Below are 18,607 nucleotides of genomic sequence, written 5' to 3' on the forward strand. Positions count from 1 at the left end.
AACTCAGTTTTCAGAAAATTTCTACTTCTGAAGTAGTGTGAATATCACAAGAGGGTAAGAGGGTTGTAAACAGGATAAACACGACCCCATTTGAGAGCACCATATTTCCCACACGGTGGTATTGATATTTCTACATAAGTGAAAGATCTGAGTGTTTCTACAACCACTGACCATCAGTCTCTGAACTTTTCAAACACACAGAGAGGAGCCTGGCGTGGAAGCTCATCTGGTTGAGAAATCGCTCACTCTCTACGGACCTCCATATAGCCTGTGGGAATGCCCTCCAGTGAGAGTGTTAATAGTTTGTATTTAGAGGCAGAGATGCCCCTTGCTCTCACCGCTCAGAAGGGAGGGATGGATCCAGTGGATGGGCAACTCCTGGCAAATCTCCCAGATCTTGGAGTCATAGAGGAAGGCTGGGTTAACGATGGGCTCTTCAGCCGGAACCCACACTTGGGAGTCATCTACCTTCATATCCATAGCCTCGGCCTCATCCACCTGCTAGTAAACACCACACACACACACACACACACACACACACACACACACACACACACACAGATAATACAGCATGTCAGAGCCCACAAAAATGTCCATGCACCTTACAACAACGTATTGTCCTGCATTCGCACTCTCCTCCCCTGAGCCACGCAGCAGCTCCAGCCTCATAGTTTTATCTATCACCTTTCTATCCTCCGAGAGGGCAACAACTTCCTGACTCCTAACTCCCACTGCCCTGACTCCCTCCTCTTTCTCTCTCTCACCCGCTTCTCAAGCCTCCGGCATGCTCTTTCTATTATACATCATTGAAATTCACAGACAGTGATGATTTGACTTTTAAATGACTTTAGAAGTGGTCTTCATTACTCTGAGTGTGGCTGCAATATCGTTTAATGTGACAGACACAATAAAGCCTTGCATTCTCCTCCCTCCTCACCCAGTCCCTCACTTCCCCCTCCCTCTCCACCCCGATGCTTCACTTGGCACTCAGCACTATCAGTGGGCTTAATTTGTTGATACTGTAGTTCATGAGCTGTAAAGTAAACTATTATTGCTTAATGATAGGGACTACATGTCAGTGTTGTCTAATAGAGACATATGAAGGGGATTTGGTAATGCTCTCGCCTAACAGTGGAGATATTTATTTTCTTCATGTATATGTAAATACACACACAAACAAACCTCTCTTCCCATTCCCTTGTTAATTAGCAACCCAGAACAGAAAAACAGTTCACTTGACAAATGTTTTTACAAGGTGATTTTCTCCCAGTCTAAAGCTTAATTGCACATTAGTTAAGCTTGACGTAGAATCCTGGGGCTATAGTGGGAGCAAGAATCATTTATATTAGGTCGTGCCCCCTCCCTCATGTTCAGCCCTGTCAGTCTTGCTTGAATTAGAATTTCGCTTTCTAAGACGCTTCTTGTTTGTCATCGAGCGACACAGTTGTGACCTGCAGAGAAGTAAAAAAAACACGTGTCACATCAAAGATTGTGCTTGGGTGCAGGAGGTGTTTAGCCCAAGCCTCTGACACACTTTTCCCCACTTTTAAGCGGCGGCCAGAAGACTAATGACGACTCGGAGGACTGGTGTTGCGGGGTTGTGGTGATGCGGTGGAGGGGGTGCTCTGGCATTGAGCTGGTGCACTCACCATTCCTGTAGCTGCAGAAATTAAAATCAAACTCAAGGAACACAAACTGCACTCTCTAATTGGACCTCTTAACCACTGAAGCCAAGTGAGTCTTCTCTGGAAAGTAAATGGAGGTCACGACAGGGGGCTCACAACATGACTTTGACTTCACAGTTGAGAAACGATTCCAATAACTTGGAGGAGAGGGCCTGGGGGGAAGTGGTAAAGGTCAGCATTTTAGCATGGGGCAGGGATTTCTAAATGCCAGTTGACAAGCACAAAGACAACATGATTACAGCCCTCCACTTTACACACACTTTAGAGAGGCTTTTCCACTCTGCAATTCACAAATGATATATTATTAGGACACAACAAACTTTTTATGAAATATTGGACCTTGTGAATGATGATAATTTGTTTTGTGCGACCCGCTCCTGGTGTATGAATGCTCTCCACCTATAGTGCACAACTTAATTATACACCAGTTGTGCTGTAAATTAATGAATTTACCCTTTCCTGCCACTGTGTCCCAAAGGGGGAAACACTGTCTACATGACATGTTGTTTTAAGTGGTGCAATGTTTGCCTGAGATCAACAAAGATTTCCTCATGTTACCCAAGAGCTTTCACATACTGCACATAACACAAGCAGGGTGGGGTTGATTATGCAGTATACCAGTATATTCAGCGTATAAGGTGAGTGCTGGAACTTGGTTGCGGGCACAACAGGCCTGGTCACACCAGCATTTAATGCTGTGAAATTTCAAGGCAAAAATTTATTCATCTTAATAGACCGATAAGTGGATTTGCCAATGGTAGAGTTAGAAAAAGAAAATCTGAGCAAATGTTCACAGTGAGTTCAATTTTCTTGAACTCTGACATGCAAACTTGTGCCGTTGACAACTGACAAACTGTATTTCTGATCGTTGAGGGAACAACAGCAGGAGAATTTGAAAAAGAGGCAGCTGTTGGAAGTATAGAGTGCTCAACAAAGGAGGCAGACAATTATCTGACAGGAATTGGTTCTAAAAATGCATTCATCTAAACTGTGTAAAGTTATTGTCTCGTTGACACTGTCTGGTGTGACCAGATTATGATTGCTATTATCAGAATAGACTCACTGGTCACCCTGTAATAAATTGAGCTCATATCTTCATGTGTCCACGTATGAAACAAAAACAGTGGACTGTGTGCTTGCAGGAATGTGGTGTAGTCACATCCTCTGTTATGATGTTATTACTCAGCGCACTGTTTTTCTATTTGCAGTTGTTGTCTGAGTGGGAGGTTTTGGGTTGCTGGGTGAGCTTTGGTCATCCATATTAAGTGGCTGTTTAATGGAGCAAGCAGCATCCGTTGACAATGTTAAGGGGTGTGAGGGAGGCAGATGGTGGTTTCTGTGTCAGACTGGGGGAACTGGAATGAAGCTCAGGGATTACTCCTCAGACATTTCATAGAGGAGGCAAATTGAAAAGGGAGGAAAAAATCCTGGCAAACAATTCATGTTTGTCACCTGGTTCTCCCTCGCAGGGGCTGCATTTCCTTATCAGCCCCTTGCAGTTTTTCCACAATTTTGCCATTGTTTTTCACCTCGGCTGTAAAGCCTGCCGTGGCTGCTCTGAGCCCTCTTTCCTAAAAAGCCTCTGGCTGGGTTAAGCTAGGAACCATTAGTGCTTGGGTTTAACCCCAGTGAGCTTTATGTGTTTCACCACATGAGGAGGAACTTGTGCTGGTCTTCTCCACGGTCACATATAGGTGGATTCTCACAAAGGGCCGATCAGGGGTCGTGGTCTAATGTGAGAACAGACCTTGGTGAGTTCAGGCCAAGGTTACTGTTTTTTATCTAAATATGGCCCAGTGATATTTACTGTGCCTCTCTTGGGTAATCCAGTGTTTTTGTAGTGAAAACATCTGCTGCAGCAATTAACAGCAGTATATAGATGATATTAGTGGCAGAATGGCATATGTTCATTTTAAACACATGAATCAAATAGTTCGACTTGTTGGGTAATATGCTTATTTTTCTTGTCTTTGAGAAGATCAATCACCGTGCACAACTGAAATTCCACTTCATTTTCATCATCACATCGTCGTCATCATCACATTGTGACTCCCCGGTGTCTTGGTGTTTTCACTGTAAGGTAGCCAGGCAACCACTGGAGTCACCAGTAAGTTATTGTGCCCTGCCAAGAAGTAGTCTGGCAGATAACTAGCTGTAAAACCACAACATGTCATTTTTTTACAATTAGACTTTTGTATGGGTTAAATGGAAGAAAAATGAATATAGTGTATTAATTAATGATATTTAGAGATGCTAGTAGATATATTTTGTCACCTTCTGACACACTGACAAACCTCCAGTTTCAAGTCTTTATTTTAAGCTAAGCTAACCAGCTGCTGGCTGTAGCATCAAATTTGCTGTACAGACTGCTGTATGAAAATGATATCAATCTCCTCATCTCACTCTGGGCATGAAAGCGGATAAATGTATTTCCCAAAATGTCAAACTATTCCTTTATGCACTAGATATTTTTAGAAACTGTGAAGTCATGCTGCTGGTGCTGATATTTAACTATTAACTTGCAACAGCAAATACATTTGCCACTTGAATTGTGTTTTTATTGCCATGATGAGAAAAACATTTTTAATTAAAGGTTCTCTATATGATATCTCAGCATCTCAGACCAAAATAGAGAAGAGAGAGGCTCAGATGATAACACACACAGTGGGAGGGTGACTGCATTCTTTGCTCAGGTCACCATTACTCCACTCTTTGCATAGCAAATAGTTATTTAATGCTATATTAATGTTCTGAATGTCATATAGACAACCTTTTCTTTATCTGCAAAGTTGCAGTTACAACACATTTAATTTGTTGTCCTACAATAACCTTCTTTTGCAATACAAAATCCTCCAAAGTGCTGTTGTTGCCTAAACCTAAACACACACTGGGGTTGGGATGCAAATCCTGATTGAAGTCCAATATTTTGCACACCCGCCATCCACCTTAATTCCACCTCCTTTTGACTGTGTGTGTCATATAAAAACTCCAGCAAACATTGCCTGTGGATATAATCAAGGCAGCAATTATGTTTTCCCCAGAATGTACTTGATATAACAAATTAGTAGTGTATAAGCATAATTTCTAGAAGACAGTGTTGCCCGGCTATCTTCCTTGCTGGGTGTACTTCTGTGTCATCTCAATTTAATGTAAATGTAGATTTTTTTTTTATATATTATTGAACATGATGTAGAATTGTGTATTTTACTTAAGGTAGTCATAATAAGGGTTACCTTACCTACTGGTAGAAGGCCTGGTCCTTCTCCTGGCCTTAGATGATTCACTTAGGAGCTGTGAATTAAGCCAATTAGGCTTCACAGTGCACAAAAGAAGACAGAAATGGCATGGACATATGGTGCTGCCTGGGCAATTAGTATCTGTAAACGTGGATCAGACATTATGGAGATGAGAGGGAAAAAAACAAAACAGTGTTTGGTTTTTGGGTGTAACAGCTTGTGTTCTTAAAGTTAAAACCAAGACTGAGTTTTGCTTGGACTGACAATTGGCTTATTCTGTTTTAAAAATGAAGCCGTGAGCGGGGAGCGTCAAATATTTGCCAGCTGCTGTACTTCTTCCCAGCTACAATGTGAAATGTAAATGAGAGCATGAAGGCAGAAGAGACATTTGAGAGAGGGATTTTCTCTTTGAACATACAGCCCACTCACTGAATTGCACTGTGACACTGAAAAATTGGGAATTTTGATTGATTGAATCTCCTCCATTCCTTTTGCTGGAGTTCATATACAACTATAAAAACCTAGAGGAGTAAAATGAATCACTCTAAACTTAGAGAGGGAGTCTTGTGAATTTTACAAAGAAATCATATTTTAAGAAATACCATTTTAATGGCTTACCTCTCACTCAGACCTCTCTTGCACCCTTCCCCTTTAGGCTATTTGGATAGAGCCTTTGGAGGAGATGATTAAAAATTAATATTGGCTCAAGATTGACAGCAAACACCATTTGATGTGAGCCACAAAGAGGCTATGGGTTTGTGGGCAGCTTTCTGACGGTTTCACAGGCACCACAAACCCCAGTTTACTCTTCAGTGAGAGGGGTGGGAGAGATAGGATAAGATGGACAGGCTGAGGATTTGTGTGGTGCTCACAGTGCTCTACTCTGGTTATCTGCCTACAATATGCATGACAGCCTCTGTGGGACTACAGAGAGTCAGAGGTTCAGACAGCCGAGGGAGGAGACGTACCGCTAACTCTGCGTCCTCAGCCTCTACCTCTGCCACTGCGGGTAGTTTCCTAGTTTGGGTCCTGATGTAGCACCTCTGATGTTCGGCAAACCGGATCCCAGTGATTCCCTTTGAAAAAAGGAAAAGAAATGAAGGGATGCTCAGAAATTCAGATGTATGTATCATTCATTAGCTTTCTGTGATGTGGATATCCCATAAGTACTAAGGCGATTGTTTTAAAATGCTCAGCTTTTTGCTGATAATCAAAGCTCTTAAAAAAGTCAAAGAAGTTAAAACCTAATGAGTGAGAAGAGGTGAGTTTTGATCTTTTTTTTCTTCTAACCTGGTATAAAATTGATGACAGCGTGGCCCATGGAGCACAGCTCTTGCTTTCAAGCAGAATAGAAGTAAAAAGATAGGGGTGTTCCGCCGTGGCTGTATAATACTTTATAGCGGGATATATTGCACAGGAGAGCCATGTGACATTGTTGAGAATGAAGTGTTTTCTACAGAGAATGCCCCCACTGAATTAGGCAGTCACAGGTCCCTGTCACTCTCTTAATCTGCGCAGTCAAGTGTGGAGTCACTCTCTTCAGCTCCACTGATGATCCTCCACCATGTGGACTGTAGCTCTATTCAGTCTGACACATAGAACCTCAATAGGCAAGAAAGATCTGTTAATTCTCTCGCGCTGCCATTCTATGTTAATCTAAGATATTCAGCCGGAATAAGTCTGAAAGACTTTCAGTAGATCAGATTGTATCCAATTTATTTTCTGCAGAGTAGAGCTGCTCATTCAGCATACTGTATTAGAACAGACGGCAGGATCTACATCTGCCACGGCTACTTTAAAATTGTATCAACTGAAAATTGTATGAGCGGCACCATGAAAATGAACTTGATTCAATCTAAATTTAATTACAGTAACACGGTGATTGCTATGACATCTCCTTTGAATTGGTTAACTTGACCATGTGGGTGCTGTTTCTACATTTTCTGTGATGCTGTCACTCCCAGCACCAGACACCAGCTGCACTAGACATGATACAAAGTGATGCCCGTTATAATCTACTGCATGTAATTTTATCTGTACGGAAAAAGGATGGGGTAATAATGGTCCCAAGCACCAAAGCATAATGTTTATGCCGGGCTTTATTGTGATTAGTCTCTGTTTAATTTGGGTCTGCTGAATTGTTGAGCTGCAGCAGAAGAGGAGAGGGCAATGTTGTGACGAGATACAATCATTACTGGGGTTGGTCAGTCAGAAAATGAAGAAAGACACATTAACAAAGGGATGAGAAATGGAAAAGCGATATCATTTGAACAGATAAAATATCCACTTGGCATATTCATGTACCAAGATGCTCGTCTGCATCTATTCAACAGAACATGTAACTGCATGCATCATTCAGCTCCTGTGAATGAAGAGCTAAAGACATGACAGCAGGTATTAGTCTGGTCAGTGCCTTGCTATTATCAACATAATTATATGTACTAAATCTCTAACTCATCAATTTTTCTAATCTTTGCGCTTTAAACCACATAACATCTGCATAAAAACTTGAAATAAGCATGCCTCGGTCTGTTTGAAGCCTGTTTTTAGCAGCGTAAATCTTCTTATAAATTGCATAAATCATGGTCACATAGCTCAAGTGTGTGCACTGGTGAGGGACATTCCTACAATATCTCAACATCGCAGTGGATCACCAAAGTCTGAGCGGGATATAACGTTACCGTGGGCTATGCTCAACATCATCAGTAGTTTTCCTGCAGTCATGGGTTTAAAAAATGCTCCAAATATTTTTTTTTGTTGGTTGAGTGCTAGGGGGGATTTTTGTTGCTTCTGTATTATTTGCTCAAAGGAAAGGATGCAGTACAGTGTACAGCTGAAGAAAGAAAGGTTAACTTTTTTTTTCCAAATTCCCCTGTGACCACCACATCCTTAAGCTAAAGGCTTTCTGAAAGGGAGGCTGACTACATGAGGCACAAAAAAGTAAAACCCTACAGTGTGACAGTATTTCATATACAGTGAAAGCTTTTGTGACTGTCAAAGAAGCACATTCATGTGCACAAGCACTTTTCATTTTTCCTTTTGCCATTATGTTATATCAATAATTGTTGTTTATTTAACCATGTAAAAGTCTAGGGCCAGGCATACGGAAAAAAAAATAAGAGGAGATTTTTTTGTATTTTGCATGAAGTCAAAATGTTGAGAATAAATTTGAACTTTCAGTATTAGTGCCAGTATGTCCAGTATGGAGAATAATATGTTTTTAGAGCATTACAGCATGTAAATAAGACCCATGAATACATGTATGAAAATGAAAATGAGTATAATATGTCACCCTTATTAAAGAAGTTAGTTACAAATAAGGCTCAGGTTATACAAGATTGAAGATCAAGATTGATGTCTGCAGCCAAATTGTCTTGTATTGCATAGCCACAGTAGCATTACATTTAGCAAAACTTGTGATGCAAATTGTACACTGTTGCTGTTATAGCTATAACTATTCAAATGAATAATCCATTCTTTGGATTTGCCGACATGACTGTGAGACATTAAATAGTTGGCATGTCACATGGGCAGAGCCAATCAGGTTCAAGGTAAGGTTACCAACTACACTATAGATAATCTCCAGGAGCCACAAAAACAGAGAGAAAAGTAAATTAAATCAATCCAGAAACAAAGCCTGTTTAAAAATATTTCATTAACATATAGTATTAATTCAATGTATTTTACATTAATTTTATTTTAGTAGAGATTGGCTGCATTCACTATCTGTTGCTTCCAACATCTGTGGTGATTTATCGATGCTGGTTATTTCAAGCTTCAGGCGAGATGCCATTTCAAGGTAAGCAGTTAAAACAAAATGACTGACAAGTGCAGCAGTATAGGCTGTAATGTGTTGAAGAAGACAGCTGATCAATTAGGCATTGTGGTGAGTATAAAAAAAGAAGAAATGCCAGCAACACTTGAAGTGTTGAAGGTACAATGTTTATTGTCCACCCCTTAGGGTGGCACATTGCTGCAGTGGTACTGTGTAGCCTATACAACAAGAATCTCTGAATCTAAGTCCTTCAGTTTCCTCCCACAGTCCAAAGAAACAAAGATTAGGTTCACTGCGACTGTGAAACTGCCAGTAGGTATAGTTTGACATATTACAATAATTCTATATGGCTCTATTTATATTAACCTTGTGATAGACCTGTCCAGGGTCTATCCTGTGACCCTGCCCTGTGGGCAAAGGTATTGGATGGATGTTTACAGATGCATTCATAAATATAAATCTATATAAATGTAGGCTGTAGGCATGAATATTTAGCAGGGGGGTGGCCCAATGGGAGTACCCCCCCCCTCCTATTCCTATAATAGGAAACCTACAGGCAGCAGTGTGTCTTTATGATTCTCTCACTCTTCCGTGACACATTGCTACTTTAATCATTAAGGGGACACTACTCTATAGAGAATTGACTACAATATAGTATAGAACTCAATACACAGCACAGTTCGAGGACGTTCAGATGTTGCATCTAAAAATGTGTGGAAAACGCCGGCCATACTGCTTTCATCCTTTTATCCAAGGTGCTTGAGAAGTTGCACTACTGCCGACGCAAAATAGGACAGTTTAGAACAATGTTTAGCCTAGCAAGGAAACCTTATTGCAAACATTGCAACAAACTGAATTAGCTAGCTCATACAACTGTGAAACATTACAACTAGTAACGTAAAAAAAAGGGATTATGATAATAAAATGCACATTTTCTAGCTATGCAATTTTTTTTCATTTTTCATTGAACATAAAAGGAATGTCTGCTATTTTGCTTGTTATTGTTACTGCATGGGCTTGTGGTACTGGACATTTGTGGGAATATAGATGAAAATTGTGCGTAACTTTTTGTGAGATATCACATAAACCAATGCTTGAGAATAATTTGATAATGAGTATAATCAGTTCATCTTCAGTTTGTCTGACCTTTCAACTGGATGTTGTGATGTCCTTGAACTGAGTCCTGTGCGTTGGATTGATAAGATAATTCTTGTCACATGACCTATAGGGTGCTTGCTGCATTTGATTTTTTTCATCTCAGTGCACTGTGGATGCGCCCTGATGAACATACAACCATCCCAATATTGTAACAAATGCATGCTGCAACAGTGTGGCTTTTGGTTTTAAGTGTGCTTGTTGTGCGTTTCCGTTGAAAAAAAATGAATTAGCGCTGTAGATGCAACATCTGAACGACCTCTGACAAGGGGAATGCAATTTGGTCATTTTGCTAACAAGGGGGGTGGCATCCCGCCTCATCTCCCCTCACATCGCTCACTGAATATGGATAACAGTATAACAGACAACCAGATGGATGTTTCATGATAAGTCAATGAGAGCTCAGGGCTGGCTTAAGGGCAAAACAGACCTCAGTTCTTGAAGGCTCTCATGCTGACTTGTCGAACCCATTAAACACACACTCAGGTCAGTAGCTCTGCCAAAATACATACCGTACATATGTCAAAAAATGGATTGACTGGGAAAGTTGGAAATTATTGGTAAAATTAATTAAAGAGTTCACCAGATTTAATTTACATTTACATTTCAACAAGCAAGTTCTGTAAAGGCACAATCATCACCTGTGTTTTAAGTCACTTTGTGTGTAGAGGGAACCCCCAGGTAGTACAGTATCTTATGAACATTTTTGAGAAATTTTGTGCTTAAGTCTGAAAAAGGCAACCACACACTCCATGTATAAACCGAGAGAAATGACAGAAAATGTCACGGTGGATGGGTTGAGTCTATTAAATGAACCTTTACTCCAAAGAGTTTTTTATTTTAGCCTATAAGTTTTCATCTGTGAATTTTCTGAACAAACCATGACGAATCCTTAACCAAACGTTCACCCAGAATGTCAAAGTGTTTGCTGCTTCAACCCTTATTGTTTTCTGATTGTATCATAGCTTTCCTTTGGGTCCAGTTAAAATGTATACACTAATTTGTGCTGTAACAACAAAACAGTTTATTGAGTTAAAATTTCAAAACAAGTTTGAGGCCAATTTTCCTAAATGTGCTTTTGTTCACTTGTCAAGAATATTTATTAGCCTATGCGTTTGTTTTAACTTAAAAATTACCCTGGTGGTTCTCTCTCAGCATGTCTCTTCCTCTGTTTTTTTTACTTTCTCTCTCGTTAAAACAAGTGTAGTATTGGCCTGAAACAATAGTGAATAGATTTTGCCTGTGGCCCACGGTCCTAGTGGCGTAATCCCCTCATTTTCCATTCCTCACACAGCCCTCAGTCTTGATGGAGACTGTTTTAGAGGTGGCTTTGGTCTGTGTAATAACATGCAACATCCCCCTTTTTTTTATTAAAAAAAAATCGATTCTAACATCAGTGCACAAGCTACCACTTAGTATAACCTATTGTAAGTTTTGTGTGGATTTCCTTCCCTTTTCTTTTTTCTCACAAGAAGGTTTGAATTACTCTGCTCACTCGCTTGTTTCTTAGTCTTCCATGGTGGTGCACTGAATCAAACAAATCTCCTCAGGGGATGTGCTTCACTAACAGGAAGTGGAACAGGCAACAGGCATGGGTGTGTGGGTATGAGGGACACACACACACACACACGTGCACACACACACGTACTGGGCTTGGTAAGGGCTTGGGAGAGAGAAGTAAATGGAGAGATTGATTGCAGAGGTTAAAGTTTTCCGGTGGATTGCAGGGTTTCCATCATATAACCATTTTAGATTCACAAAGACCATTGTAACAAAAGGAAAAAAATAACAATTCAGTATGGGTTTTTTGGGATGAGGTGTATCCTGTAACATTCAGCCTTGCAACCCAACATTTCACAGTAAACAATGGTGTGAGAATAAGAGCATTCATTACCCAGTCAAGCAACACAAGCACAACACAAGCAGCACAGCCAAGGAATGAAATGTATGAGTTTTGCTGGTGACACAATTTTGCTTGAAAAAGGTGTGAGAAACAAATGCATGTAGAGGTGGGCATCTTAATGGTGTATGCCTCTGTACTACAAAGAAGTTACTGTATAGAGTTAGCAGGAAGAAAGCAGTCTTTTAGTGAAAGACAATCTTTCTTTCTGCTGTGTGTGCACTTAAGAACACAATCTCCAGGAGGACAGTTACTGATTTAGATTCAATTATTGATATTAAATACAGTTTTTTAATGTATTTCTGATCCCTGTGTACATCTCACTGAGTATAATTTCTGTTTGTTTTGTATCTCTGATGCTTCAAAGGTTTGTTGTGCCTTTTTTTCACCGAGAGCGACAAAAGAGGAGAAAATAGCATTGAAGAAGAAAATATGATCTCAACAAACGATAAATGTCTTCAGCAGGCTTCTGTGAAAAGGGCAGGATGTGAACATCATAATCCTTCTGCTGCTGAAGAGAAGACACAATTACAGCATTGAGTTTTCAGCAAAAGATGAATAGCTTACATGGCCTTGTTAACCTTTTACTTACATTTTTGAAGTCGTGCACCTCAAGAACCTCCTTGCTCCCGTTTCCCATTCTGAAAATCTCAATGTGCTGGCCAGGATCAATCTCCATCATGCTTTCTGTCTCCACACCATCCAACACGGCTTTATACTTATGATCATACACCTGCAATGACACAAAGAAATTTACACTACTGTGTCTAATAACTTGTTGTGACAGTAACGCAATTGTCATTGTACATCACTGTTTTGTGACAAAGTCTAAAAGGTCTGTAAAAGCATAACAATTAGTCCAATTCACATTGGTGTGGTGTTGACAATTGTGGAAGATAAAAAAAACTATCAAGCAAATGAGAGTTTTGTAGAAAGGGTATATCATCTTCCTGTGGCTGATCCAGAAAAATAGCAACAGAAAAATGACAACTAGTATAGCCAACGTGAGATTGATGCATCTGTACAGGTTGTTGTAAGTTAACTCAGAGAAATAACAACCTTGAAATCAACACTCTAACATTTCCAATCATTGTGAAATGCAAAATTAATTGCTCCTAACAGCCACCACTACAGCTTGAGTGAAAGTGACGACGACTGGACCGATATGTCACTCGCCTCTGATTGGAAGTAATCAGAAAAAAACAGCTGACATGAACATGATGTAAGACTGAACAATGACGTGAAATGATATGGCAATTCAGTTGGATTATCAGGCTGACATGAGATAGGATAAGAGAATTTCAAGTTTCAACTGCTTGCCATATACAAATTTATAATAAATATCAAACTGCGTTACAACTAAAATTTAATTTTTTTGGCCATTTGAGCACGAGAAATTACAAACTAATTGACATACTATCACTTAAGCTTTTTAAGGAGAACATTTCAGCAAACAGCAGCAAAGTCACACTCATTTGGAGGTGAGCCCAGAGAGTGCATACTGGCTTACCTTTGACTGTCATATAGTGGGATTATAGTGGGATTGTTTTGCCAAAAAAGCTGCCTGCTGTTGGAAAACAGGGTTGATGACAGCACTAAAAGCAGTTTAAGTCATGAACCTTAAAACCAAAACAATGAGCTGAAAGCTACTAACATGGAACTGCAGAGTTTTGTGACAATTACCTGCTTATTTGTCAATACAAAGGACCCCTGTAACACAAACACTAGATATTTCCTTTAACCCCCCATATTAGCCGTTTAAACTAGAAACTTTACAGCAGCTGTGGTATTAACAGGGTATCTTGGAAATAATGTCTGTCTCAAATACAACATGTAACAGATGCAGTTAAACTAACAGCTGCTTAGACTGCTACGTTCATAAACTAACATCAGGGGTAACAATCACATGGGCAATTAAAATGTTTGTGTTGACAAGCTGTAAAGTTAAATAAGAACACTGACAGAGGGTGCATGAATTTGGTAAAATAAAGGCCTTTTGGATCTCCTGTACAGTTAAAGCCCTCTCTTCACTGTTGCCTCAAAGCAGTGTTGTTTATCACAACTGCTTGCTTATGTACTGTTCTCGGACATGCATGGATAGCTCTTAAAATTCCCTGTCTGAGAAATGATTCATGCCCACCAGCTGAAAAGATGCTATTAATATTTATGTGAGGGTTGTGTTATGATGAGAAATATATTGCTGAGTTCATCTTCATCTGTCTCAGTGGCAAATCAGAGCCTCGCCAATGAGACGCATGATTAATGAATACACTCGGATGGGAGTCCATCAGGATTTATATCCCTCATCAGAAACATCTGAATGTCCTCTAACGCTCTAACACCAAATTAGCTTTCACTTTACACTCTTTCACATGTTCAGTATTTAACATGTTTTGGGTTTGCTTGCTGTAGTCAGGACATTTGAAAACACTGCATCACACATAACTATAACTTTCCATTTTTTTGGTGGGAGAACAGAGTAATAATGAATAAATGGGATATAATTCTTAATAGAAGATCACTGTTAGAATGGCACTAGCCTATAAATCTCTATTAACACGGGTCACAGTAGCCTTGGCTCCAAAGAGAAGCAGAACTTAAAATCGTCAGGAGAAGCCAAATTAAGATGGGCTTGAAATTTAAGTGTCAATTGAGCAGTTATGGATAAAATTGGGGCTATTAAACAGTCTGAAAGTCTGTGTGGTGAATTAAAGTTCTATTTGAGCATTTCTTTTATATTAACATAAAGGTGAAATGGGGGAATAGATTCTGGAGGCTTATTGATTTATACTAAAACAGTGAATTACATTTTCAGCAGGCTATCACTTTTGATGAAAATCCAGCAGTGAGAATCTCCCCACCGCACCAGGTTGAAATAGATAATAATGTATTACAACAGTTTGACTTCAACTGGTTCAATATCCAAAGCTGCTGCTGTGCACCATAATTGGCAGTCTGAAAATAGAAATGAATAGCCTCTGTATGGCCTCTTTTGATACTTATAGATGCTTCGGTACATTGGGAAACTTGCACTGTGATTTATGCTGCAATAAGGGGAAGATTTAAGAACACAACACAATATTTTGCCTCTGTAATGACAACGAACATTATGATTTGTTTTTGTGCTGATTCTCATTATTTTCATTGTATATATTTTTGCTTGAAAATATGCAATGGGAAATTTAAAGAGGACCTGTTCCTCATAATTTAATTATCTTGTACCATTTCAAAATAGTAAATTCACAGAAACTGTCACTTGGCTGCAAAACCTCTCAAAAAAATAGTGGAAGTTAATTAGCTCCCCATATGACACTGAGCAGGCAGATAAAAGGCCAGCACATAGGCAAGGCTCCAATTTATGTTACACTCTCTGTACGAGGACACTTCTTTGTGACCACTTTGGTCACAAAGACTCTTAATACATTTGACACTCTTGAAACCGCTGTGACATTATAGCTGCAGTAGGCAAGATTCTTATTTAAAAATAAACCAGGCTTGTAGTTTGGCAAAAAAAATCTTTACTCAAAGTCCACTTACTAGATCAGTAAGATACACTTACGTCAGAAAACTGCTTTAATAAATACTTACATGGACATTAAATAGACAGAGACAAAGTAATCGTAAGAAGTGTGAGGTTATAATGGCGGTGCCACATCGCTGCATGAGTATAACTGGACATTACTGGTCAGCTGTTGTTACGTAGGTTTGATTGAGCCCTTAAATGTGACGCATGACTGCGCTAATACAAGAGCAATTTCAGTCCCCTGTCTGAACTAACGCTTTGCTTCATTTCCCGAGCTTTCAAATGCATCTCATGGTCTTACTGATTTCTATGGCAACACGCCTGATCAGCCACACGGGAGCATGGGATCTGCTGAAGATTTCCACCATCTGCCTAAATTATTTCTGAAACAATCAAATACATTAGATGTATTCAATGTATGTACATTTCTCTCATTTACTTAGGGTTGCAAATAATATAATAAAAATTGACGTGCATTTTAAACTTGTATTATTTAGTTTTTTTTGGCCTTTTGCTATAAACCCAACATTGTTACATTAACACCATGTAAAGTTATGTGGTAAGTAACAGTTGCCTACTTACACATGCAGCAGATACACATTTATTTGGCAGTGTTTTGGCAAGGTAATGACTGAGTCCAATTGGAGAACTGCAGAGTTGATTGATCATTTTCTCTGGGTTCATCATTTTTTCACTGCCAATACGAATATATATATATATATATATATATATATACAATAAATGCAGTTACAGACATGCACCTTAACCCGTAGAAGTGATTTTATAGTTATAAAAGAAGTTTTACAAAGACTGTCTTTAAGTACAACATCTCTGCTTATTTCAGAGGAAACTGTCTTTGAAATTATGTCGTCTTTGGATGCTTTTGTTACTTTTTCAAAACTAAACAGTGCATTTGAACATTTACAGGTTACAAAGCAACATACCTGACACTGTACTGAACTTCACAATATAGCAAACCAAACCTTGTTATTTATTTGAAAAACAGCTTTCTACTATATCTACGATATCCCTCTGGATCAGCTGATCTTTTCTCACATCACCAGGTGCCCCAGACTGTTGTCAATGTACAATATGAGATAAAAAATTTAAATTTCCACAGCGAGGAAACCATTCAAACTCAGGAGTATGAGACGATCTGTGTGGAAGCCTTCGCAGACAATGCCTTGTTTATTTCCTCTGTTCAAGGTTTCTGTCTGAAGTGGTTCTTAACAACCTCCACCTAGATGGTTTCAAACACTGACTCACAGTGAAAGGACTGAATGAGAAGCGGCAGGCACAGGCAGACCTGCGGGTTGTTTGTGCGAATGGGTTCTGGTGTGGCACCCAAAGGCATTAAGCAAAGGTCACGTAGATGTTGTTACAGGTGAGTGGGCCGCAGTTTGTACTGTGTGTGTGTGTGTGGTGGGGGTTGGGGGGGTGAGGGCAGCGTGTGCATATGTGCATCTATGGAGGAGGAGGCGGCCGTGGGAATGAGAGAGATGAGCTGATGACAATATGTCCTCTTAGTTGTCCTTGAGGGTTAGGAGATAGAGGCTGCAGTCAGGCGGAACTCGATGCCTGTCACTCACGGTGGGGTGGTGATGGCGGTGGAGGCGGGGGTGGGTGGGTGAGTGGTGGGGGGGTGGAAGTCGTGGGGGGCAAGGTGGCGCGGGGGCTGCACAGTGCACTGGCCTCCTGGGAGCCATAGGCAGCCCTGTGATAGATTGAGGTGGGCAGCAGCTTAGACAGTCACACTGGCGAACATTGTGTCCTTTTGGTTTTAGTCCTTTTAAAGTCCTTACTGGTTGTAGAACAGCTAGAGACTTGTGGCTTCCAACTCTGTTTGACAAAACTTGTCAAAAACTGCTCATTTTTTATGGGATGCAAATATGATTCAGTTTATTTCAAATATATCAGCAAGCATATATCATATAAAAAAATCTCATATCTAAGCAAAAAGTAAGTTCTTTGTCAGTGTTTTTTAAAGCCAAATACATAAGCTAATATCCCAATGTTTGCTATATATTACCAATAATAGGTAACAATAATGTACATATTGTAAATATACTATTTGCTACAGCAAGTATATTTTGTAAGAAATGTATCCCAGATTATGTTTTCTTTCAACATGAGGACAAAATAATCCGCCAAGCAGTGTTTCCAAGCAGAAACTTTAACTTTACTCAAGTAAAAGTAACAATACCTCATTGTAAAAATATTTTTACAAGCAAAAGCTCTGCATTCAAAACCTCACTTGAAGTACATCAGTGTTGACATCCAAATGTACTCAATGTACTGGAAGTGTATGCATAAACTGGAAATGGAAAAATTCAAGTAGTCAAGTAGGTTGAAAGGTTGAAAAAATGCTTTTATCTTGAATAAAACTTTTTCATTGTTAGATTTAAGCATCCACAGCACTTTGCAAAGGTTAGAGATAGAGATCATGGTCGTGGTTGAATATAGTAGTGACTTGAGGCACTTCATTAACATTTAACCAAAACCACCATCTTTCCTTAACCCTTAACCACAGTGATTTTGTTGCCTGAACCTAACCACACAGGTGAGTCGGGATGTGAACCCCAGTCTCTGGTCTCAAAATCCTGTGGTTGCAGTCGCTCCCTGAATATAATCAAGGAAGTAGTTACATTTCTCAGCAAAAACATATTAGTAGTATTTAAATGTTATGTGTTCTAGGACGCTGGGTTGCCAAGCCTTTCCAAAAACTACTAAGTACAAGGCTTAGGAAAGATCGTCTTCATTATGACAGTAAAAACACATTGTCACTTAACCTTGCTTTGCTACTGAATATAATCATACGTTATGATCTTGCTTGCATGGCTGGAGGAGGTTTTACCCGACGAATGCCACCAGTTATCTAGTGAGAATTATCTCATTATAGATTACTGTCTTTGCATTCATTTTGATATCATTTTGCATATCTATCTTTCATAGAATTTACATTAAAAATATTGTGATCTTTGCTTGATATCACATTTTCAAACAAGCACACCTACAAGCATGCCTCCTTAATGGTAGGTTACAGGCCAATAGGCCCTTTTTACTGACAGACATTTTGAGGTGTCACTGTAGGAAAAGAACAGGTGTAAACAATGAAATTAATGGTGGCTGAGGGCCATTTAGCTGCTTCAGTTTCAGGGTTGTGGTCTTGTGTGTGCTGGCTCACTGCCGCACTGTCATGACTTACTGGAACACATTAGACCACAGCGATTGTTGTTATGTTATTAGTAACACCGGTGCTGTTTCTGCTTTGACAAGTTAAAAAGTCTGCTGTGGAAAAAATACAATATAAAACACAAGTTTATTACCTCTGCC

At 39.6% G+C, this 18,607-nt stretch overlaps 1 protein-coding gene across 2 annotated transcripts in view; it reads right to left on the reverse strand.

The window, feature by feature from the left end:
• tnmd (tenomodulin) overlaps positions 1 to 18,607 on the reverse strand; it is a 46,613-nt gene that overhangs the window by 7,778 nt on the left and 20,228 nt on the right. The window contains exons 3-5 of one of the 2 annotated variants that reach the window (XM_070836988.1): positions 12,344 to 12,484; positions 5,890 to 5,997; positions 339 to 498 (exon numbers count right to left, since the gene is read on the reverse strand). In XM_070836988.1, coding sequence (XP_070693089.1) covers positions 339 to 498; positions 5,890 to 5,997; positions 12,344 to 12,484 — 409 coding nt within the window. Of the gene's footprint in view, positions 1 to 338; positions 502 to 5,889; positions 5,998 to 12,343; positions 12,485 to 18,607 lie in introns of both variants that reach the window. The other variant, XM_070836987.1, reaches the window with a different exon arrangement.

Source organism: Pempheris klunzingeri, chromosome 9 (genome assembly GCF_042242105.1).
Source record: "Pempheris klunzingeri isolate RE-2024b chromosome 9, fPemKlu1.hap1, whole genome shotgun sequence".
NCBI classification, from domain to species: Eukaryota; Metazoa; Chordata; class Actinopteri; order Acropomatiformes; family Pempheridae; genus Pempheris; species Pempheris klunzingeri.